At 40.5% G+C, this 22,893-nt stretch overlaps 4 protein-coding genes across 4 annotated transcripts in view; 1 reads left to right on the top strand and 3 right to left on the bottom strand.

The window, feature by feature from the left end:
• The window catches only part of LOC137284854 (D-beta-hydroxybutyrate dehydrogenase, mitochondrial-like), a 183,285-nt gene that overhangs the window by 20,258 nt on the left and 140,134 nt on the right, over nt 1-22,893 (top strand). The window lies entirely within an intron of this gene.
• Nucleotides 214-5,601, bottom strand: LOC137284856 (retinol dehydrogenase 16-like). Its single transcript, XM_067816878.1, has 6 exons — nt 5,333-5,601; nt 4,723-4,923; nt 3,357-3,509; nt 2,730-2,923; nt 1,630-1,866; nt 214-1,133 (listed from the first exon to the last, which is right to left on the bottom strand). Exons 1-6 carry the CDS (start codon nt 5,547-5,549, stop codon nt 999-1,001), a joined length of 1,137 nt encoding a protein of 378 aa, XP_067672979.1. The 5' UTR covers nt 5,550-5,601; the 3' UTR covers nt 214-998.
• Nucleotides 8,653-14,980, bottom strand: LOC137284857 (D-beta-hydroxybutyrate dehydrogenase, mitochondrial-like). The gene is made up of 6 exons (XM_067816879.1): nt 14,662-14,980; nt 12,191-12,391; nt 11,117-11,269; nt 10,729-10,922; nt 9,683-9,919; nt 8,653-9,308 (listed from the first exon to the last, which is right to left on the bottom strand). Exons 1-6 carry the CDS (start codon nt 14,876-14,878, stop codon nt 9,204-9,206), a joined length of 1,107 nt encoding a protein of 368 aa, XP_067672980.1. The 5' UTR covers nt 14,879-14,980; the 3' UTR covers nt 8,653-9,203.
• Nucleotides 16,023-20,564, bottom strand: LOC137283916 (D-beta-hydroxybutyrate dehydrogenase, mitochondrial-like). Its single transcript, XM_067815590.1, has 6 exons — nt 20,142-20,564; nt 18,081-18,281; nt 17,513-17,665; nt 17,086-17,279; nt 16,352-16,582; nt 16,023-16,136 (listed from the first exon to the last, which is right to left on the bottom strand). Exons 1-6 carry the CDS (start codon nt 20,356-20,358, stop codon nt 16,023-16,025), a joined length of 1,110 nt encoding a protein of 369 aa, XP_067671691.1. The 5' UTR covers nt 20,359-20,564.

The raw sequence follows: 22,893 nt of genomic DNA, 5'->3' as shown, positions 1-22,893 counted from the left end.
CAGAACTATTTTCTATGATTACAAGAACACCCACTAAAACAGAGTATGTTATACGTTGTTGAATATATTACTGCACACAGTGACGACACCTGTAAACGGTAATCATTTCTTGCCCCAGCACTGTCACAAACAAATATAATTAACGCGTTGTCAGGTTCACGATGGGTCTAATTTGGAAATATTTTGTGAAGTTTAAAGCATAAATTGAAAAAATGACTAATGATGCTTTATTCAGGTAAATGTACCACAGGCACATTGTACAGGCACAGAGCAGGGGACAAACATGAACGCTGCTTACATAATATGCAATAGTGAGAACATTAATGTAGCTAGAATATTTTTGACAGATATCCCATTTAAAAGGGTATTACGTTTCTTAGCGACAAGAAGTATATATTTTGTCAAATGAAGACATAAAATGTATCTTGAGCGCACGGGTTAGAATGTTGAGTGCACGAGTTAGTGTCTTGAGCGCATAAGATAACATCTTGAGCGCACAAGTTAGTATGTTCAGTGCACATACTATCTTGAGCGCTCAAATTAGTTATGTTGAGCGTACAAGTTAATTTCTTGAGCGCACGAGTTAGTGATCTTGAGCGCACAAGTTATAATATATTGAGCGCTCAACTTAATATCTTGAGATTTTAACTTGTACGCTCCAAATACTAACTTCAGTGTTCAAGATATTAGCTTGTGCGCTCAACATACTAACTTGAGCGCTCAGTATATTAATTTGTGCACTCAACATACTAACTCGCGCGCTCAAGATTAAGTTTATTTCATGAAGTCACTTCAGCGCTTCGTAATATATTATGATCATAGGAACAAAAAATATAACAAAAACATTTTGGAAAAATAATTAAGATTGAAAGTAATATGGGATGCACCAACATAATGTGATAAATGTGTAACAATATGGTAGCGGTGCTCATAGGCGAAACTGAAACTCTAGCAATAAAGCAAACCAACTGCAGTTATTCCAGTCAGAAAATACATGATTACATTAACGAGGTTAATAACAGGTCACTTCTTGACGTAGTTGTGTAGAAAGCCTCTTTTGGCAGTGGTTGGAGCCAGAGATAAAGAACATCCATCACCGACACCGGAAGAAAGTGTCGTAGTCGTGCCATCATCTACAAGAAATACCACAAGCAACAATGAAGTATAAATAATTATAGCATAAGTCGTCGGTTCGTCTAACATCGGGTGCTCAAAAACATGGCCTTATACATTTATAACCTGTGACTGTCGGATCACGGAATGGGAAAAGTGAACTTGAACTACTGCAAGGATCTACGTGTTGGCTTGAGTGAGTGAGTAAGTGAGTATGGTTAATCGTTTACGCCGCTTTTAGGAATATTCCGTCACGGCGGGAGATACCAGACCTCAAATATTGTACCCATGTAGGGAATCGAACCTAGGTCTTCGGCGTGACTTGCGAACGCTTTGACCACTAGGTTACCCACCCCCTGTGTTGCTTTGAACTGGGCTAGGGAACAGTTGCTTGCTTTGTTAAATTTGCTGTTTCTTCTTTCCGTTTTATCTACAATCCCACTTCCGGGTGTGAATTCTTTGAGCCTCAGTTTATAGTGTTGAGGAAATATGACAATATAACATTGTTTGACTTACACACAATACGTCAATCTTGTTACGAATCCCATCCACGAGGTATCGACTGTTTGGGTTACTGCTGAGTATGGCATGCTCAAATGCATCCAGTACACCTTTAAGATCTTTGTCGGAAGATCCTGGGATCATCTTAGGGACGCGCATGTATGTATCCAAATAGTGTTGTCCATACGCCGTCCGTACCTCGTCATCGACAGAGTCCAGTAACTCCTGGTATACTGCCTTTTGTTGCTTAACCTGTGATGAAAGAACACAACATTGTTAAACGAGTGAGATCTTCAGCCTAATCGGTTGAAACATATTGTTAGGGTTTATTCAATGCTCAAAGTTATTTATGTAATTTGGACTTATTCACTCTTTTTCACAAATACATTTGCTTTCTCCAATTTGTAATGACCATTGGACAGTTGATTATATTTGTGGTGTAGGAGTTTTGCTTTACACCGGACTGGACCAGCCATTCCAGTGATCAACAGCATGAGCATCGACATTTACAATTCGGATATGACGAAACGTGTCAGCCAGTTCGGCGAGTCCCACAATAATCGGCATACATTGGTACACGCAATTACTCTTGGTCGTTGAAAGTAAATAATGCTTTCCGTCATTCTTGATGACTGTAATATATAATGCATATTGAAGGTGGTAAAAATAACAAGAACATTCATATCGTAAGAGCATTGTATGGTTAATTCAACATGAGATTATTGTTGTTTTTATTCATGGTCACATACCGTTCACAAACAGGCTTTATTGTTAACCGAACATGATTAATACAAAATCATTTTGTTAAATTAAAAAGGGTGAAACCCTTACTGGTAGAACAAAACCCTTACTGGTAGAACATGTCTTCAGCAGCCCGTACTTGCCACAAAAGGCGACTATGCTTGTCGTAAGAGGCGACTAACGGGATCGAGTGGTCAGGCTTGCTGACTAGGACACATCGGTTCCCATTTGCGAAGATCGATGCTCATGCTGTTGATCACTAGATTGTCTAGTCAGACTCGATTATTTTCAGGCCGCCGCCATATGGCTGGAATATTGCTGAGTACGGGGTAAAACTAAACTCACTCACTCACTATACGTAAAACAATACGTACGTTCTCCACACTAAATAAACCAGTGCTGAGCCCATAACCACCGGGTTCTACAAGGATGACCTTGACCCCGAATCTCCTCATCTCCAGCCTGAAACAATCTGTGAATCCTTCTCCGGCAAACTTACTCATGACGTAAGCTGAGTGACCTTGACATGCTATCAGACCACGCACGCTGGTTACGTTGATTACGCGTCCTGAACAAAAGCTCAAACTATTAGACCTTTATGGAGAGCATCTCGTACAGTTTATTTGTTTGAAATGTATTTGTCAAACAAATTGTGTTAAGCGTTGTTCTATAATATTGTAACGATGCTTGCTCAAACGTTGAAAAACCTGGGTGCCTCCTCTTTTAACTGAGCTTCTGTTAGTAGGGACATGGTTTTATTTTTCATCCGATGTAAATTTTGGATGGCAGACAAATGAAAACCCATTGTTTTCACAGGTTTGGCCGTCAATCGACCACATGGTTGCGTATTTTTGTTGTTTTTTCTCGTTTTCCACACGTTTACGATACATTTAGCCGTACTCATAATCATGATATTTCATTTTCCTACCTTTGCGCTTATTTTTCTTGCAGAGTACATACACGTGCATACTTATACACACTGCAAAATATATTTTCCTTACCTTTTCTTTGCCTCACTAGAGGTAGGAACGCCTTGCACATTCGAACCATGCCAAAGAGATTTACTTCTGCAACTTTCCTATAGATAGCCATTGCCTGTACCTCCACATCTCCCGTGTATTGTATGCCCGCATTGTTTACCAAAGCCCATAATCCTGAAACGTAACATTGAACTCTTTACGTAAACAATTTAATCACTATTATGTTAAAGCCGATCAACAATTATAATTTTACACATTTTAATCGTTGTCTTTATTTTCTGCATTAACCGCTATCTGTTTTTTACTTTGGCCAATCGTAACTGTTGTTTTCCTTATTTTCTATTAAGACGTGGCTTTGCATGTATCTGACCGGAAATATGCCGGTGCCAAAGTGGATACAATCTCGAAGCCTGGTTCGTGCCTTTTCACCTTCATACTAGATGCCAGGCAGAGTTACACGTGGCATTATTCAATATTATTTGCTCTTATGTGACCACAGGATCCATTACACCTCGAGGGTGGCCAGCCACACATTCGTATATTGTGAGAGAACATTCTTATTGTTTATAATTGTTTCTGCTGACATTCGTTGAGGGGTAGTGGTGTGTTGTATATTTAGACTTGTTTTAAGAGGGTACTACAGGGTTCTACGATCCTGTGGACCGTTATGGACAACTATTTGTCGACCAAGGGAGTTGGAGAATCTTCTGTAGTCTTGTTCTTATGTTAAAATTTGGGGACCAACTCTCGCCTTTCATCTAACGATATACATGTATACCGTAACAAAGAGACTTGTCATTTTGTGGAGATTATTCTTACTCTGGAAGCAGCGTTTGTAATGGAAACTTGACCATCGTTGCAATGAAGAGAATAATGTATCTCAGTCATCATTAATATCATCACTGCTTTTATATCATACTGCTTTGGACTTGCTCTGCTACTGTAATACATATATAGACATTTGTATTAATTTGTAATACAAGGTTAGAATACAATTATTAATCACATCACATTGCTTTCTTATTTGTTGGTTTCACGATGATATTTGTACGGACAGATTCGTTTTTAATTGGGTACCAACATGTGAAAGAAGTAATATAAAACGGATATAGTGAGCGAGTAAATTTAGTTTTAAGCCACACTCAGCAATGTCCCAGATATATGGTAGCCATATGTAAATAATCGAGTCTGGATCAAGCAATCAGGTGATCAACAGCATGAACATTGATCAGCGCAATTGGGAACTGATGACGTGTCAACCAAGTCAGCGACCCTGACCACCCGATCCCGTTAGTCGCTTTTAGCGATAAGCATGGGTTACTGAAGGCCAGTATTCTAATCCGGACCTTCACGAGTTTAAAACGAGTGTAACGATACCCCATTATACCTTCTTTGTGGCATAGCGTCTTCACTATCTGAAGACATGAAGAAATGCTTTCACCCGACGTTACGTCAAGTTGTAAAACACACATGCGCCTGCTCCCTGTCGTCTTCAGTTGCTTGGCACCGTGACTTTCCTCAGAAAGACAAGTGGCGATGACGTTCAGTCCCTTGGTGTCCAGCAGTCTGGCGAGACTATTCCCAAAACCTGTTTAAGGCAAAGTCTGTATGGTTGGCGTGCAACAAGAACGTATGTTTGGGGGTAAATGTCTTGTGTAACAACAGCGCTGAATTTTTATATTTTGCCCTCTCTCTACCACACAACACCAGAAAGTCATTAAATATTTCACTATACTTACTTTTCTATATCTGGATGTATGTTGTATATTCACATCAAGTATCCACACACATGCCAATCTTCTCTTCGTGTGTTTGAGAAAATACATGACATTAGTCCATTACTTTGCTTTGGTGAGCAAACATAATATTTAATACATGACTGAAAGGGTCATAAGGTCATAAGACAGAAGAGTTCTTCTATTACACACTTTTACGCGTAAATATACATGTAATCTATATCTAAAACGTACTAGTATGAGAGAGACGTGGAGACTTACCTGTGTCACACCCTGTAATAAGAACGTATTTCCCTTTTGTGTCGACCATCTTTGTGCCTGCTTTTCGTATAAACCTGTAAAGTGCAGAACACGCAATACAGAGCAGACAAAGGATGAACAGATGCCCCCATAATGAGACAAATAACAATGAAATAAATAACACGCCCAGAATGGTCTCGAAGACGCACAGTCCAAGCGTGTCTACCAAACTGGACATTATGCACAAGATAGACCCCCTTCTTAACACGTAAGGCACATTTTGTCAAAACAGGTTACACGATAGGTCAGCTGTTCGGCACCTGTTCATACTGCAACAGATCTGTGAGGTCTCTATGGCCTACTTCTCTTTATCTCTGTAAACTGCGTGATCTATTTACCTGAGGCCTTACCGTGGTTGAGTTTGGAGCAACTACGATTTCTACTGAAGAACTTTAATTGCACAATCACATGCTGACAATCAACTGCGTAAATAGATTAAACCATCTGTAAACACCATACACAGTATTGTTCATTACTAGAACGCAAATGATAATTGTATCGAATATATGATAATGTATACTTTTACCGTCTAGTATTGATTTGATGTTATACCGATCTTTGTAACAATAGCCACAAGAACAAGAAGATTTGAAGATATAAATCGTTGATATTTAAGTGCGTGGATGGATAATCTGACAGATCTTAATCCAGAATTCAAATGTATGTTTGTTTGGACTATTATTATTTGACATATCAATCGGTTTCTTAAAACTACCCAAGGTAGCCGATTCTTTGTGACCGTTAACCGAAGAATTCCACAATTTTACCGTATCTGGGAGAAATGGCTTGGCATAATAGGCACTGTCACCGTCAATAGTTTGGAGCTTCAAGCAGTCTCGCAAACTGTAGCTTGTAGAACCAGATACCATATGAGGAATGAGATTATTTTTTAAAATGTAATTATTAACCCTTTTACTAAAAATGTTAGTTTTTGGATGTGTCTTCGAGCACATTTTGGATGAAACTTTGTCGCATAAATCTGACGCGTAGCACTGCAAATAGTTGTAACGGACCCTGGAAAAAAATCATTTTTATACAACACTAATCATTGTATTGAACCCAATTGTGCCTAATAACACGTCAATAATAAGAAAATAAACAAGGCTGTTCAGCTTTTTATGAATCGCATGATACTGTCATCAATAAGTTCAGACAAAACGTGACAGACCTTTGTTATGCGTTTCAGTTATTTACCGCTCATGGTAGAGTGTTCGGAGACTAACGAAGTGACCTTATCCGTTTCATTGGCATTTTAGAAGTTGATGGATAATACAAAAGTACAATACTTTAAGGATAACAATTTCTTTATTTCTATGATGTACGTGCATATATTTAAATAGATGGGAATCTAACCAAAAAGTGGAAATAATATAAAAAAGAAAAAAAAAGAAAAGATCACGTTTGTTGATGTGTGTGGTGCTTTAGGTCTGAAGTGCGAACTGCGCTGAGATGTTGAGTGCCAATGTCTGCACTGGAACAGCTGCATCATATTGTGCTGTAGGTATACAAGCATAGGGGATACCACCCACGCGGCTGGTGGTCCCTGGGGTTGTGTGTCTTGTTGTCTTATAGGCCGAGCATGTGACTCATCTCTGCACACTGTAGCCCATGTCCTCGAACCACCAAAAGAAAAGAAACTTTGAATGGACGTATCCCTAATTTGAGGAAGATATGCTAGCTTTTGACAGTTTTTGGAATGTGCCGTGTGTCAACATTCAGTGTTGTACGAGTGGATGTCAATAAGTTTTGAGCCTTGAGCATTTTTCATACCCAGGTGTCATAGCCTATGGTACGACATTGAACCTAGGGGTGTACCTGATGTGATATATAAGTTTTGGTATCTTACTCTCAGAAGTTATTGAACAGCTCACATTGACAGAAAGAGACCCCCTCACGGCAGTGAAAATGAATAAAATTGAGTATACAGCAGTAATTAAGTTTTTAGTTCTTGAAGGAAACTCGGCGAAGAACATTGAAAGGCTTTCAGCAGTTTATGGGAAGTCTTCCCCTTCATCTGCTACCATCAAACGATGGGTCAATGAATTTAAGCATGGTAGAGAGAGTCTTGAAGATGACCCCCGTCCAGGTCGCCCCCAAAAAAACACTAGTCAGGAAAACATTGCCAGAGTGCATAGACGTGTGCTGGAAAATCGTCGAATCACATTCCACGAGTTAGAGGAGACCACAGGCATTTCACACGGATCCATCGAGACAATTCTTCATGAACATCTCGTCATGTCTAAGGTGTGCGCAAGATGGGTGCCATGAATGCTTACAGATGAAATGAAGCAAACAAGGGTCACCATAAGCAACTCCATGCTAACCAGATACAACAAGAATCCAGAAGATTTGCACTTTAGGCTAGTAACCTGTGATGAAACCTGGATCCATCACTATGATCCTGAGAGCAAACAAGAATCCATGGAATGGAAACATGTCACTTCTCCCAGGACCAAAAAGTTCAAAGCCTTCAGATCAGTGCAGAAGGTAATTGCGACAGTCTTCTGGGGTAGCAAAGGCGTCCTCCACATAGATTACTTACCAAAAGGAAGAACAATGAATGGGGAATATTACGCTAACTTGTTGAGGCAAGTGTGACAGCCAGTCAAGGAGAAGCACCGGGGCAAGATCAGACGTGGTATTCTTCTACATCAAGACAATGCTCCAGAACACACCTCTCGCGTTGCAGCAGTTGCTGTCCAGGAATGCGGGTACGAAATCTTGCCGCATTCCCCCTACTCTCCAGACCTGGCTCCAAGTGATTACCAGCTGTTCCCAAATCTCAAAAAACACTTGCGTGGTCGTAGATTTCAGGATGACAATGAGCTTATTGCTGCTACTGAGGCTTGGCTTGAGGACCAAAATGACGCCTTGTACAGAGATGGCAGAAAAGATGGAACAAGTGTCTTGACTCACAAGGGGACTATGTTGAAAAATAAATGTGGTTCATACCAACATTTTGTGTTTTTCTATGCAAGGCTCAAAACTTATTGACATCCCCTCGTAATTGTATGCTTACAAAGAACCTGTTTTGACGCAAGGATATTGATGATACACCTAATGTGTGCAGCTGCGATAGTTGTGAATAAAAGGTATTCTCCAAATATTTCACAGTATGGAAAACCAACAAGCTCGTTTCATGCAATGGATAGATAATTGTTCTAACCAATGCACGCAATTGGAAACTTGAATTGATTTACGTGTTTGCTTTAGTATGAGTAAATAATACAAAATAATAAAGTTTATTAACAGTAACTGAAACGTAACCACGAAACAAAACGTGATCTTAAGAAATTTTATTTTCTAACGAAAACACATATCAGGAAAGGTGTTATGAACACAGTATACATAAAGGGTTAATCTGTAGACCACACAAAGGTTCTAAGTCTCCTAGTCCTCCAGTTGTCTAAAAAAGAGCGTTATCCTCATATGCTTTCTATGTGATCATGCGGCATTGGCACCAACGCCGTTGATCATTGCTCATTCTGACAAGAACTGACTTTCAGTGTAGCCACAGCTAGAGATCAAACCTGAGTACATCACCGATGTAACTCAAAAGTAATCGTGATACAGTCATTAACGTATCCCTCAAAGACAAACATACGTTCGTACGGCAGCAACGTAGCCCGTTAGTCAAAACGAAACGTATAAATAGAAAGACGGTGCTTTATGGATGAGAACTTCTTCATTGTAATGTGATAAGACGTTTTGGTATAAGTGCGTATACCGGTGTCAAGTAACACCGAACTGCCGTAAGTCCAAGAAACCAAACGCAGTTTATTACTTTAATAGTGAACTAACGTTGCATTGAACAGGTTAATAACAGGTCACTTCATGACGTAGTTGTGTAGAAAGCCTCTTTTGGCAGTGGCTGGAGCCAGAGATAAAGAACATCCATCACCGACACCGGAAGAAAGTGTCGTAGTCGTGCCATCATCTACAAGAAATACCACAAGCCACATTGACATACTTTAGTTGTTGCCTTAGCTCACCTACACCAGTTTCTAATGAGCTTGTGGTGTTATGGGTGTGTGGCATCTTAACTGAAACATTCACCATAGCTGTCAAAATCCGCGTCCATCACTTCTTTCAACTTAGCTCTATGATATGTTGTCGGATCCTAATACACCAAAGTGATATGACAACTAAGGCGAAAAGGCCACACATGGTCCCATATTGTTTGCAACTGGGGTGAAAAAGGAGTACTTACCTGCATGTGCAGCCATGTTGATAGTAAACAAGCTTTGGAAGCATTAGTTTCAAGACGAGGTTGTATGTCTACGAACGAGGACAATGTAACACGTTACTTACACACAATACGTCAATCCTGTTACGAATTCCATCCACGAGGTATCGAGCGTCTGGTGTAGTGCTAAGTATGGCATGCTCAAAAGCATCCAGAACACCTTTAATATCTTTGTCAGAGGATCCTGGGTCCATCTTAGGGACGCGCATATACGTGTTCAAATATTGTTGCCCATACGTCGCTCGGAGCTCGTCATCGACAGAATCTATTAGCTGTTGGTACGCCATCTTTTGGCGCTGAACCTGAAGACAATTGTACATTGAATTCACAAAAAGTGACCAGTTTAACAAATAACTGTTAGAGGTTATTGAGAGCCTCTGTGTTAAGGTATGTAATGCACTGTGTCGTTGGGTTCAGCTCATGCGTCACTATGCCACTGCCTATACCTGTTGGTTTGGTTGGTTGACTGTTAATGCTGTAAATACATGTAATCGAGTCCAGTGATCAGCATCATGAACATCGACCAGTTGGGATACGATGACGTGTCCACCAAGTCAGCGAGCTTGACCACCGGGTCATGATAGTCGCCCCTTACAACAAGCATGGACTGTAGCAGGCCAGTTCTAATTAGGATCTTTAGGGGTCTGTTATACCTGTATGCACGTGCTGCTAATAAAGCAACGTTTTGAAAATTTGGAAAGGTAAGCTGATGACAATCATGAATTGACATACCTAACGAAAAGGAAGATACACATTGAACACTACTGACATCCACACAATGAATGTATAGTCGGCAGGGACGCCTCCTACATTACTGCATCTACATGCATACGCCATGTGCGCGTGAACAATTTCCGGACAAACGTAACAAAAAGAGGCATAAAAAGCAACTGCTCAACGGAAAAATATTGGAATATTGTTCAACATATCTACAAACTAGTCTTAGTGGTTGTACCAAATACATGCACATTGAATACAATTTTTTAAGATTAGATCTTTACAGAACGTATTTTATACAATTGCATTTGGTTACATTAATGTTTAATTAACTGGTCATGATTAAAAACATATTGTACACATTCAATATTTAAACACTTTAAGCAATACGTACGTTCTCCACACTAAATATACCAGTGCTTCGGCCAAAACTTCCGGGTTCTACAAGGATGACCTTGACCCCGAATCTCCTCATTTCCAGCCTCAAACAATCTGTGAATCCTTCTCCGGCAAACTTACTCATGACGTAAGCTGAGTGACCTGGACCCGCCTGCAGACCACGCACACTGGTCACGTTGATAATACGTCCTGAACACAAGGTCACAATATTGGTCACTTATGGAGATAGAAATCTGCCATTTACCTCCGCCGATTCTCACAGGGAGACATAGTGACATAGGCTTGTGTGGAATGGCCTCGTGTTATGACCGTAGTATTTATGTCACTATTTATTCATATATTTGATTCAATAGAGATAATATATAAAATGATATTTTCCTCACCTTTTCTTTGCCTCACTAATGGTAAAAACGCCTTGCACATTCGAACCATGCCAAAGAGATTTACTTCTGCAACTCTCCTATAGACAGCCATTGTTTGTACCTCCACATCGCCTGTGTATAATATGCCTGCGTTGTTAACCAAGGCCCATAAACCTGAAACGTAATATTTGCATTAATTTTACCGCTAAATGTACAATTTAAAAGAGGCAAACATTTTAACTGACGTCTGCAAATACTGAATCGCCTATTTCTTGGCTGTAAGCCAATTGTGTTGTTTTACTGAGTTACCTTTCGGTATTTATTTGGATCAGTAACTTACTCATAAACAATCCCTGTGCTTTGATCTGATTCCGATTTTCACAATATTGCCTTTCGGAACTAATGGAAGATATTGTATATAGCATGGCTACCCTACTCAGTAGAATGCTTCGCGACATAGGGATCGGAACACCGTCAGTGAGTGCGTGAGTCTAGTTTGACGCCGCACTCACCAACCCATTTCAGTTATATGCCCGTTAGTCGCAGCGATCAGCATCAGTATTGGTTACTGAAGATCAGTATTCTAACCCGGGATCGTCATGGGTCGAAACACTGTCAGGAGGTCGTCAGTAGCATATAAATTAGTGCTGTTGCGATGCATCGGACAGTCGATGGATTGCAATTGTTGGATCTCCGGTAGTAATTAATCGATGGAAGAAACGAAATACTATCGATGCATCGACAGTATGTGTGACTATCAATAGTTTTAGTGAGCGAGTTCCGTTGATAAATACGCTGCGCAAAATTCAGGAAGTACGAGATTCACTTTGATTTAGAGTTATCCGCTTATGTTACCTGTTAACTCTTTACATGATCTTGGTTTCAGGTTTCTTGTCATGTATCAAAAGAGGATGAAACTACGTCAAATTGTTTTTTTTCTTATGACCTATATATTCATTTGTGAAATGACTTCAAACAAGTTAATAGGACAAGTCAAGGAGAAAGACTTATTGCGGTAGTTGGTCACAACAGACTATCGCTATCGTAACAATTGTCACCTCTAATATATAATGTATTTAAGACCCCCCAATGTACCTTCTTTGTGACATAGCGTCTTCACTATCTGAAGACATGAAGAAACGCTTTCATCCGACGTTACGTCAAGCTGTAAAACACACATGCGCCCGCTCCCTGTCGTCTTCAATTGCTTGGCACCGTCACTTTCCTCAGTAAGACACGTGGCGATGACGTTCAGTCCCTTGGTGTCGAGCAGTCTGGCGAGACTATTCCCAAAGCCTGTATGTGGCAAGAGTCTATCATATTTTGCGTACAACAGGAACTTAAGTTTGGGGGTAAACGTCTTGTGCTTCAATATCATTGAACTACTAGCCTACCCTACTTTCTACCTTATGATCACACTTGTCTTAAAACTTTAACATTTTGGACTCATTACAAACAGTTTTACTTACGAAGCGTCTTCCGGAAGTTTCCGGCCTTTCCCATGAAAAATGCGAAAGGTATGAAAATCGTTTAACCTATTTTTTCACCATAGTCAATCTCGACTTCTATACACTGAATCCAACGTTTCTTCAACATCTGTAACCCATCTGGAAACTAAAGTTTGCCCTGTGCCTCTAAATGTCAAGACGTTGGCGGTGAATGAAATCAAGGAATGCAACTCCTTAAGTTTGCCCTGTGCCTCTAAGTGTCAAGACGTTGGCGGTGAATGAAATCAAGGAATGCAACTCCTTAAGTTTGCCCTGTGCCTCTAAATGTCAAGACGTTGGTGGTGAATGAAATCAAGGAATGCAACTCCTTAAGTTTGCCCTGTGCCTCTAAGTGTCAAGACGTTGGCGGTGAATGAAATCAAGGAATGCAACTCCTTAAGTTTGCCCTGTGCCTCTAAATGTCAAGACGTTGGCGGTGAATGAAATCAAGGACTGCAACTCCTAAAGTTTGCCCTGTGCCTCTAAATGTCAAGACGTTGGTGGTGAATGAAAGCAAGGAATGCAACTCCTCGAGTTGTCATTTAGCGGACATGTGATTCAACAGGTATATATATATATAGGTTATCACGAGTGTGTTTTGGGATGGTTAATATCCTGCATTGGGAATAAACATTGTATTTAGCGAGCCTTGGCGAGGTAAATACATAGTGTTTATTCCTAATGCAGGATATTAACCATCCCAAAACACACGAGTGTGATAACCTATTTATCATACAATGTTATTCTAACTTTAAAATTTAAAAAAAATGTGATTTCATTTGCCACAGATCATGAAACTAAACTTCCTGAGATGTGCCCGCATATCTATGACGCCACAAATATGTCCGTAGTAACACCTGACGTCACAAGCTCGGTGACGCAGCTTTCTACTGATCACTCATTTGACTGCGTTACGCCATGTAGTTCCCCGTCAGCTTTTATGTTAAAGAGCGTATTGTTGTCAACAGATATTAAGTTAGTTTGAAAAATGACAAAACACGTGTGGAATTTGAGAAGATTTCAGGTAAACCTTTGAACAACAAATATTAAGTTCGTCCTATCGAAACAATACCCCTTCATGAACTCTCCACACTCATTGGTAAATATCCCATCGGTGTCATGAAAAAGAACGGATCAGACCCCGAACCACTAACTCTCAGATGCAAATTTCTCCCATCATGGTACTCACAGTACCGTAACCACGGCCGTCAATTTCGACACTCTCTAATTAGCATCGGTATCTGTATACGACCGCAACCGATACCGAAAATATCCGTTGGCTTTATCCAGCCGACAACACTACCCACTGTATGATAATTAGAGTTATCATGTCTGTTCCTCCACTCTACTGAACCGGAATCTGGCAGGGGTAATGCTGTCGAAGAACGATTTGATGTGTCTCGAGTGGTGCTTGAAATGTTGAATGAAATTCACGTGAGTAATTATTATATATGAGGTTGGAAATATGAGAGCACAGTCATGTGAGGAAATGGGTGCAATATTATATTTTGACACTAAAAGATTTTCCGAAAATAAGCGAGGGAAGTAAATTGCCAACCTTTACTCGCGTCGCTCGCATTAAAGGAAGACTGGTAATTTTTCTTTCTGTTGCGCATCCCTATTTGCACTACAGTATTGCCTGTGAGTCACCACACCAGTGTGTGACTTTATGAATGGGAAATGTCATCCAATATTTGTGTCATGCATTCATGAATTTGCTTGGGAGTATACTTTTTCAAAATGAAGATACTTGGTTATTGCTCTACACTCTGTTTTATGTGTTTGGACCAGCTGTTGAAAGCAAATGAGAGGTTAGTCAAGCTTGACATGGGTATATAGGCAGTTTAGTATGTGCAATTCATGGTATTGATTTTATCGTCATGCTTAATACTGTTCCGTATTCACAAGCAGTTATGTTGTGCCTGAGAGATCAGGGTCAGGTCGGAAACATCTGGGGCATCACTCGTAAATCACTGAATTTAACATTGGTCCTGATATTGCATTAGGTCCTTTTTACACTGTTTCCATACCCAGTCTAAACTTATAAACTCTGTTTCTGAAAAAGATGTGGAGACTTACCTGTGTCACACCCTGTAATAAGAACGTATTTCCCTTGTGTGTCGACCATGTTTGTGCCTGCTTTACGTATATACCAGTAACTGACAGTAAATGCAACACAGAGTAGACAAATGTTGAACAGCTTTCCATATAATGTGACAAATACCAGTACTACAAATAAACCACATAAAATGGTTTCAGATACCAACAGGCTGAGCATGTCCACCAAACTATGCATGATCGACCTCCGAAATCAGGCTTCCCTTGTCTCCTCTGTACGAATCCTGCGTTGCGGCTGCTGTAATGTTATTGCAACTAGGCTAATTCAGTGATAGACACACTAAAGTGACACAGCGAATACTGCAACAGTTCTGTTAAGCTTCTATGACCTACTTCGTGTTATCTAAGCAAACTGCTTTGTCTACTTTACCTCTCCAGTGTTGAAAAGAACGTATGCCTTGGCACGTTGTTTGAACCTTTGTTCGTACGGCCGTTTTAACACTTGCACTTTACCTCCGTAGTGTGATGTGATCACAGGTTACTAATCCTTTTAAGAACATATTGTCCGGAAAATCTGTTTAAAACTGCAATTTTGAACAGCACATGCAGGAGCGTTAAGTCCCATGGCGATCACCATAACGTGCAAAGGAGAGACCTATGATGGGTAACCGTGTTTGGCAGCTTGACTCCTGAAAGTTTGTAGGAATTGCCCAACCACGAAGCATATATAATGCATGTTGTCTCACCCTACGCAAATTTCCTCTGTTCACCCAGCAGAACATGGGTACCCGGTGGGATATTATATAACTATTAACCTTATAGCGACTCACAGACAAATTTGGTTATCCTGGGCAATAAAGCTATTTCAGCAGAATATGAAAGGCGCGTTATAAATATTTAAGATTTGAATAAAAATCTATGTTTTTAAAACCCAAAATCATTATCTTCATTCACCACTGCATCAACGCTTTGCGTCATGCGTGTTTGTTTGAAGTTAAGTATATATATTTGCTCGAGAAGCCATTTACGTATAGCATTGAGTCATTTACAGTAGCAATAACAATTATTAAGTGCATTAAGTACACATGGCGTTTAAAGTTTGCTGTTGAAAAAGACTGCTGCCCATGAAAGGTGAACACAGTCTATTCGACACACATTTAACGTTTACGTAATAGGACTATTCAGCCATTGGAACATTACCCCAACCGTCGTGTTGACTGTGTCGGCCATGTTGACGACGTGTATATATTTGAAAGAAACTTCCAACAGGACAAGGCAGCCACACATCGAAAACGACTGGACTCGGAAAGCGATAAAATAACTTTATTAACCATTCCTGGGCATTCAGTCTTTTACAAATATCTATTTGCACTACAGTTTCTTCAATGCCTAGAAGTTGTACTTGCATAGAAAGCTTCTTTGGGCAATGGACGAAGGTAGAAATACAAGGGATCCATAATAAATACAGGCAGGACATTCCTGAGGCGAGCCATCGTCTGGAAGGTTAAGATAAGTTCAGATCATGTCAGTGTACGTGGAAAGAAAAGAAATATTAAAGAAAAGTGCAACAAGAATTATACCATAATTTGAATTTTCAAAATGATGTATTAATACCAGTATTTATTTCACAGATTTAAGTTGTACGAGGTTGATGAGAAATCAAATTTGTCCATACTGAACATCTACTTCATATAGATGGTTGCTCACTCACACAGTCGCCGTCTACACTCTTTCCATCAACAAGGTAGCGACTGTTTGGACGAGAGCTAAGTATGGCATCTTCAAAGGCATCAAGCATTGGCTGGATGTCCTTGTCGGAAGATCCTGGGCGCATCTTTGGCACCCGCATGTATGTGTCCAGATAGTCTTGCCCATACGCTGTCCTTATTTCGTCGCTCACATTGTCAATCAGCTTTTTGTTCAAAACCTTGTATCGTTCAACCTTTTTGGGGATGAAAACAATGCGGAGATATTATATATACTGAACAGCAAAAGAAACGCAAGTTTCGAAAAAAGTAAAAAAAACCCAAGCGTTCATGTTTATGTCTTCTATTTAATAACTTGACAAAAATACCAAGGCTGCGTTCAGTGTAGCTATCAGCAAAAACACATAGAGATATAGCAGTCTGCATTTACCTGATGAAAGGGCAAGCGGTAGCCCAGAAACGGCGTGTTGTAAATGATAAAGAAGTTGTAAATGATAAAGAAGTTGTAAATGATAAAGAAGTTGTAAATGATAAAGAAGTTGTAAATCCATATCAAGCGTTCCTATGTTACCTTCCGACTTCTAAATACCCATGAAACATAAATTCATGCATAAACAAACTTCGTGGCAAAAAGAAGAGGAAAATGATACGAAGGGTTCAATAACTATTAGTGATAACACCGGGTGTTCGATAAAGATGCGTATTATATTCTGTGGTAGCAAAGAATTCAAAACCGTACGTTTTCCTCATTGTATAAACCAGTGCTGAGCCCAAACATCCCGGGTTCCACGTGAATGACCTTGACTCCAAACCTCCTCATCTCTAACCTGAGACAGTCGGTAAAACCCTCAAGACCAAATTTACTCATGACGTAGGCGGAATCCCCACAAAACGCTTGCAATCCCCGGACGCTTGTGACGTTAATGACTCGGCCTATAACGAAAAAGTGATCTGTTGGTAATAATTGATATGTGACTATCTGCACATCAATGGGCATTTTCGAAAAAAATAAACTACATTGCAAACTTAAGGTATTTGGATATCTTCAGCTGAAAACAAAAACATGTAGCTGACCTTTACACATTCTGACAAGGAGCAGTAAAGCTTTACACATTCGTACAGCCAAAACTAGGTTGACGTGTGCAATTAAAGCAGACATAGCTCACCTTTACATTTTCTAACAAGGGGCAGAAAAGCTTTACACATCCGTACTGCCCCAAATAAGTTGACTTCTGCAATCCTCTTGTACGCTTCCACAGTCTGTATCTCCACATCACCCCTGCGGATTATCCCAGCATTGTTTACTAAGGCCCACAAACCTGAAACGATAACCACTGCATCAAAAGTACTTAAAACAGGTAAGATTTTATGATTTGTCCATAGTTTTAACTGCAAAGGTTTGGATGTGAATGAGTGAACGGGTGATTAACCCGATTAACATTTGGTGTTGAAGACTAAATCTCGGCAGACTGAATATGTAGAATGCTACATCTCGGCCAGTATACGAGGCAAAGTGGTTGGGATCATAGTGATGCATTGTTCTATGTACTGAATGTACATTAAATAATTTAAAAAACCGTTGAAACCAAGTGAGCCATGGGAAAATAGTAATGTTCGTTTTGATGATGGTTGAGCTTCTGCTATTCATGCGCGTGTTGCATATATCAAGACATGTGGTAATCCTAAACAAAGAGAACATTTCAATTCACCCTACGGGGAAAATCCCGTATGTACCTTCTTTAAAACATATGGACTTGATCTGTTCAAGGCAGGCATCAACGCTTGCATCGGAACTGACGTCAAGCTGCAAAACTCGCATATTCTTGCTTCCATCCTTCGTCAATAGCTTTGCTCCTTCACTGTGTTCGGAAAGGCATGTAGCAAATACCTTTAAGCCTTTGCTATCAAGGAGTCGAGCGAGACTATTTCCAAAACCTGAATCAAGTAAACGTTCATGTAAAATGTCTCTGCACTGACGCCGACATATCACCATTTACATGTTCAGGTACGGTGTACGGTCTCAATGCAAACATACCATGTACCAAACGTATGATGAGGTTCACACACTTTAGACAAGATTTAATCACAAGGTATGTTATACGTTGTTCACCGGTCACAAGCGGTGCACATTCGATGTACCTTCGATGTTTATGTACCCTCAGCCCGAGGGTACATCAACCTATGGGCCCCGAGGGGCCAGTTAACAACGCGTTTATCTTACCGAACACCTCAATGTTAATTTTGAACAGTTTAAAGCATGCGTATCGGATCGTACACTTCGGACAACCTGTGTGAATCAAACGATTCGAATCTTGCATCTTGCTGTTTTTCCCGCAGGTATTGTCATAGTAAATTCGCCGCGATGTATTTACCCTTCTTAATATTATAGGAACTACATTTGAACGTTTTGTCAAAATTTGTTTATTCGAATTCGCGGCAAATCTTTTCTTAGTCATCGCTAGATTTTACAGACAACACAAGAAATACAAAGTTAAAGTTATCCCCCTTCCATCGATTTGCATTCGCAAACCACAGATAATTTGCGTGCATTATGCGTGATTCACTGTTATTCGAGATAAAGAAGTACTACCAATAGCAGCGAATGAGTTGCCATTGGCAGCGGGGTACATTGCAATGTACCTCGCTTGTATGTGGGGTACATTGAAAATAATAGAAGAGCGCTTAGTCAGTCAGAAAACGACATTTTCCTGTCAACACATTGTTAATCCTCCTTTCTGTAGAGTGTTGGTCGTCACATTCTCACATGTAATTTCCATTATGTAGGAGTGACGACGTTGATTTTTATATTATGTTCTATTAAAGATGTCAGTACAAAGCACCATTTCTTGGTGTTATATAGTTTTGTGCCCAACAGTATTATGTGCTTGTTCAGTGTAGGCCAGGTCAATGAATATGCATTTCACGTGCATTTCATGTTTATTGGAAACGGAGAATTTCGATTGGATGATTGGATCATCTGATAGAACATGATCATACCTCGTGTCTTGTTTTTTTTATTGCATTCTGAGAGTTGATAATGTAAATGGGAGCCGGAGAAGTCCCCAGTAATCTGGTCTGATCTCGTGACACTGTCAGTCATCGAGCAGATGTCTAGGGGTAGCTTCGTCTTATAGATGGGATGTTCGTCCTTCTAACATATCTGAATACACGGATGCACACCCACCAGCAAGTCAAAGTTGTATTTCATCGGCGCCAGTAGCTGTGACTCTCCCATGTTCGTTGACTGTCATCATTCTCAAGCCCTCACTTGTCATCAGTCACATTTGTCAGTCACATTTGACAATTAAGCGTCGTCATTTTCACATAGGCACTGACTGTCTCCGCGGGGTCGTGCTTAGAGCGTCCACTCGGAAAGCGGAAGGTCTTGGGTTGTGATTACCGGCCGCGGCAAAATAAAAGACGTTAAAATATGGTACTTGTTGGTCCCTGTCTGGCGCTCGGCATTAATGGGTACAAAAGGGAATGGTCGGCTCGGAGTGTAATGTATGTGAGATGGATATCTCAGGGAGACAGGACCATAAAACCAGGTTAAGTACAAACAGCCACGCATACACTAGCGTGCACGTCGTCATATATGCGAAATACATGTACGTCCGACGTTAAACAGCATTTCACCTCACAACACACATTTATTTATTGCCATCACCCTGAAACTGTTATCATGTCTACTAATAGGCAAGAGGCTGTTATGTTTATGAAAAGTCATCACGTTGACAAGTGAATTTATAGTTTTAAACCTATCGTTATGTGACGTCATTACAAACTATACCTTACCTGTGTCACAACCAGTAATGAGTATATATTTTCCTCGTGGATCAATCCTCCTAGCCCTTGCGTGTCGAATCAGCCAGTAGCTTACAAACATGCTTCCGGTAAGAAGGCAACGGACAACGGTCAGTCCATGTGGTGACATATATATTAGAAACAGGGCTGACACACAGAACAGTAGCTCCGTGGCGCTCAGGCCGGACATGTCGACACGGAGGGTCATCTATAACAGAAAGTGGCCAGTAGTATCCTTAATGATATCCTATATCACTCTTTGATAATATTTTAGTTCATTTCCAGAACACCTTAAAATTAAAGGCTGTTATGCTCCAGAGTAATAAAAGGACAATTTGTGTCAGGAAACGGGTTCATGTCAGTGTCTTCACATCTCTGTTTTAATCTTCCATTGATGAAGCAGAATTTACTGTTTCAACGCTATTTACCTGTTTCAACGATGAAGATCGAAAGCCGCTCCATCGACAATGTATTTACAATAAATTGAAAAAAATCGGCTCAGCAAGCTTCACGTAACCTGTGCTATTTTCGTATGGCACCATCACTTGGTAGACAAAAAACCCAAACCAGTGCGCAACGCGAGCATGCAACTTTAATTTTAAGTTGATCGATATCAGATCTATGTTGTTTTTTTTTAAAATATTACAGAACATGCACAAAACACTCGAGAGAGGACTCACCTCAACATTCAGCCTTCGTAACCAGTAACCTTTGACTTGCCAGATTAAAAACAGCACGTAGAGGCCTATTAATAGCCGTTGACCGACGTATCTTAGCTGTGCTGGTCTTGGGACAGTATCTTCCCATTGTAACTACATGCACTTTGACTATTCATGAACATAAACACATTATGGATCACCCTTACATTTAATAATGTACTGTATCTCTATGACTGATTACTCCCATTTTATCTACTCTTCATCGAATAGTTCGCTCGTCACACAAAAGACACGTGCTCGATAACCCACATGAGCGATTACTTACAATGACTTGACGTGTATATCATGGATAAAAGGGGCGTTGTAGTAGGTAAGTGGAGAAATCGCCCGTTTGTCACGCTGAAGGGTCGCGTTCGATAGTCCTCGTGGATACAACATGTGGAGCTCATTTCTGGCGTGTCCCTTTCGGACATTACTGGAATATTACTAAAAAACGGCATAAAACGGCATTCACTCAATCACAGCGGTGCATTATTAGCAGACTCCACTCGGCATATTTCGTTACTTGTAGACAGATATATGTGCCGCGAGCCCCAAAGACGTAGATGTCACTGTAATCCGCTTGTGGATTACATGTAGGTTGGCGAAAGACCTTGTGTGGGCAAGTGAACGAGTGAGTTTAGTCCGTACGATGCTTTTAGCCATATTCTAGTAATCTCTCAGCGAGGGACATCAGAAATGGACTTCACACATTGCGTCCATGTGGGGAATCGAACCCGGGGCTTCGGCGTGACTAGCGAACGCTGTAACCAGCGGGCTACCCTACCATCCCTGACTTTCAGAAATATCCTTCTGGTAAATATTGCAGCGAGTTTAGTTTTACGCCGCTTTGAGCAGCAGTATTTCACAATAAAGACCAGAAATGGGTTTCAAATATTGTACGCATGTACGGAAACGAATCCCGTTTTTCGGCGTGACGAACTGACGAAAGGCTACCCCCTCCCCCCCCCCCCCCCCAATAACTGGAGAAATTAGAACCAAGACACACAAATTCATGTCACCAAACAGTGTTATACATGAGTGAGTGAGTGAATTAAGCTTTACGCTGCTTTTTAGCAATATTCCAGCAATATCACGGCGGGCGACATCAGAAACATGGCTTCACACATTGTACACATGTGGGGAATCGAACCCGGGTCTTCGGCGTGACGAGCTAACGCCTTAACCACAACGCTACCCCACCACCCCAGTGTTATACATGATACGACCATCACATGAATTAGTAAAATTACCAAATAGGTTTGGTTCTTAACACAGGGACGCCAAAATGACAGAGATGAGTCGCAGGTAATGATGTATGTGAGTTGACACTGGAGACAAATAAGTGAATATATTATCGTAATAAACAACAACAACTCACCCCACCTGTACAATCCGTTCAGAATACACGTATACAACAGTGCTAGAGTGCGTTTTGCTACATGTGTGTTGCCGTGAATTTAATATACCTTTATCATGTGCTATAGTGCCGCATGGGGAACGATGCATTCAGGTGACAGCTCATCAATATCAACATATGTTATATTCAGTACAACTGTTTTTAAAGCAATTTTAATTCTGTACGATACAGTAAGGTTTGATATTTAACACATAACTAATAATTGTGCTAGTATTTCTGCCAGATGTTGAAACCTCAATGAGAAATACAAGCTCTAGTACCAGCAATACAATAAGCACATTGTTACTGTCACATCGGCGCTGTCATTTGATCGCTTTTTCGGCTGTACAAGGCCTATTCAAGGAAGCCTAGTCTTGAACACAGGTTTGGCTTCTGAGCGTGATTGAGTGAGTCTATGGGATTTTATGCCCCTTTACATAGCAATATTCTGTATAATAGGGGACCCCAAAATAGGCCCCTCACCTTGTATCCATGAGGGGAATCGAACCTGGTCTCCGACGGAATCAATATAACACTAACGGCCCTGTCGAAGGAATTTATCCAGGACTTGTCTGCGTATTTTCCCGATTGTCCGAGGTATGATTTGTGTATGTTATTTGATACCGCACGTAGCTATTTGGTGAAG

This window comes from Haliotis asinina, chromosome 5, assembly GCF_037392515.1.
Source record: "Haliotis asinina isolate JCU_RB_2024 chromosome 5, JCU_Hal_asi_v2, whole genome shotgun sequence".
Taxonomy (NCBI): domain Eukaryota; kingdom Metazoa; phylum Mollusca; class Gastropoda; order Lepetellida; family Haliotidae; genus Haliotis; species Haliotis asinina.
The sequence above is the reverse complement of the archived record's forward strand: the minus strand, read 5'-3'. Positions and strand labels throughout refer to the sequence as shown.

Excerpts from the sequence above, each read along its gene's own strand:
- LOC137284856 (XM_067816878.1), bottom strand. The coding sequence starts at position 5,549 with ATGTCCAGTTTGGTAGACACGCTTGGACTGTGCGTCTTCGAGACCATT. Across the intron at positions 3,510-4,722 it reads GACGCTATGCCACAAAGAAG|GATTATGGGCTTTGGTAAAC; the intron begins GTATAATGGGGT and ends GTTACGTTTCAG. Across the intron at positions 1,867-2,729 it reads GTTTATTTAGTGTGGAGAAC|GTTAAGCAACAAAAGGCAGT; the intron begins GTACGTATTGTT and ends CTTTCATCACAG.
- LOC137283916 (XM_067815590.1), bottom strand. The coding sequence starts at position 20,358 with ATGACCCTCCGTGTCGACATGTCCGGCCTGAGCGCCACGGAGCTACTG. Across the intron at positions 17,666-18,080 it reads GTCCATATGTTTTAAAGAAG|GTTTGTGGGCCTTAGTAAAC; the intron begins GTACATACGGGA and ends TTATCGTTTCAG. Across the intron at positions 16,583-17,085 it reads GTTTATACAATGAGGAAAAC|GTTGAACGATACAAGGTTTT; the intron begins GTACGGTTTTGA and ends ATCCCCAAAAAG.
- LOC137284857 (XM_067816879.1), bottom strand. The coding sequence starts at position 14,878 with ATGCATAGTTTGGTGGACATGCTCAGCCTGTTGGTATCTGAAACCATT. Across the intron at positions 9,920-10,728 it reads GTATATTTAGTGTGGAGAAC|GTTCAGCGCCAAAAGATGGC; the intron begins GTACGTATTGCT and ends AATTGTCTTCAG. Across the intron at positions 9,309-9,682 it reads ACAGGATTGACGTATTGTGT|ATGATGGCACGACTACGACA; the intron begins GTAAGTAACGTG and ends TATTTCTTGTAG.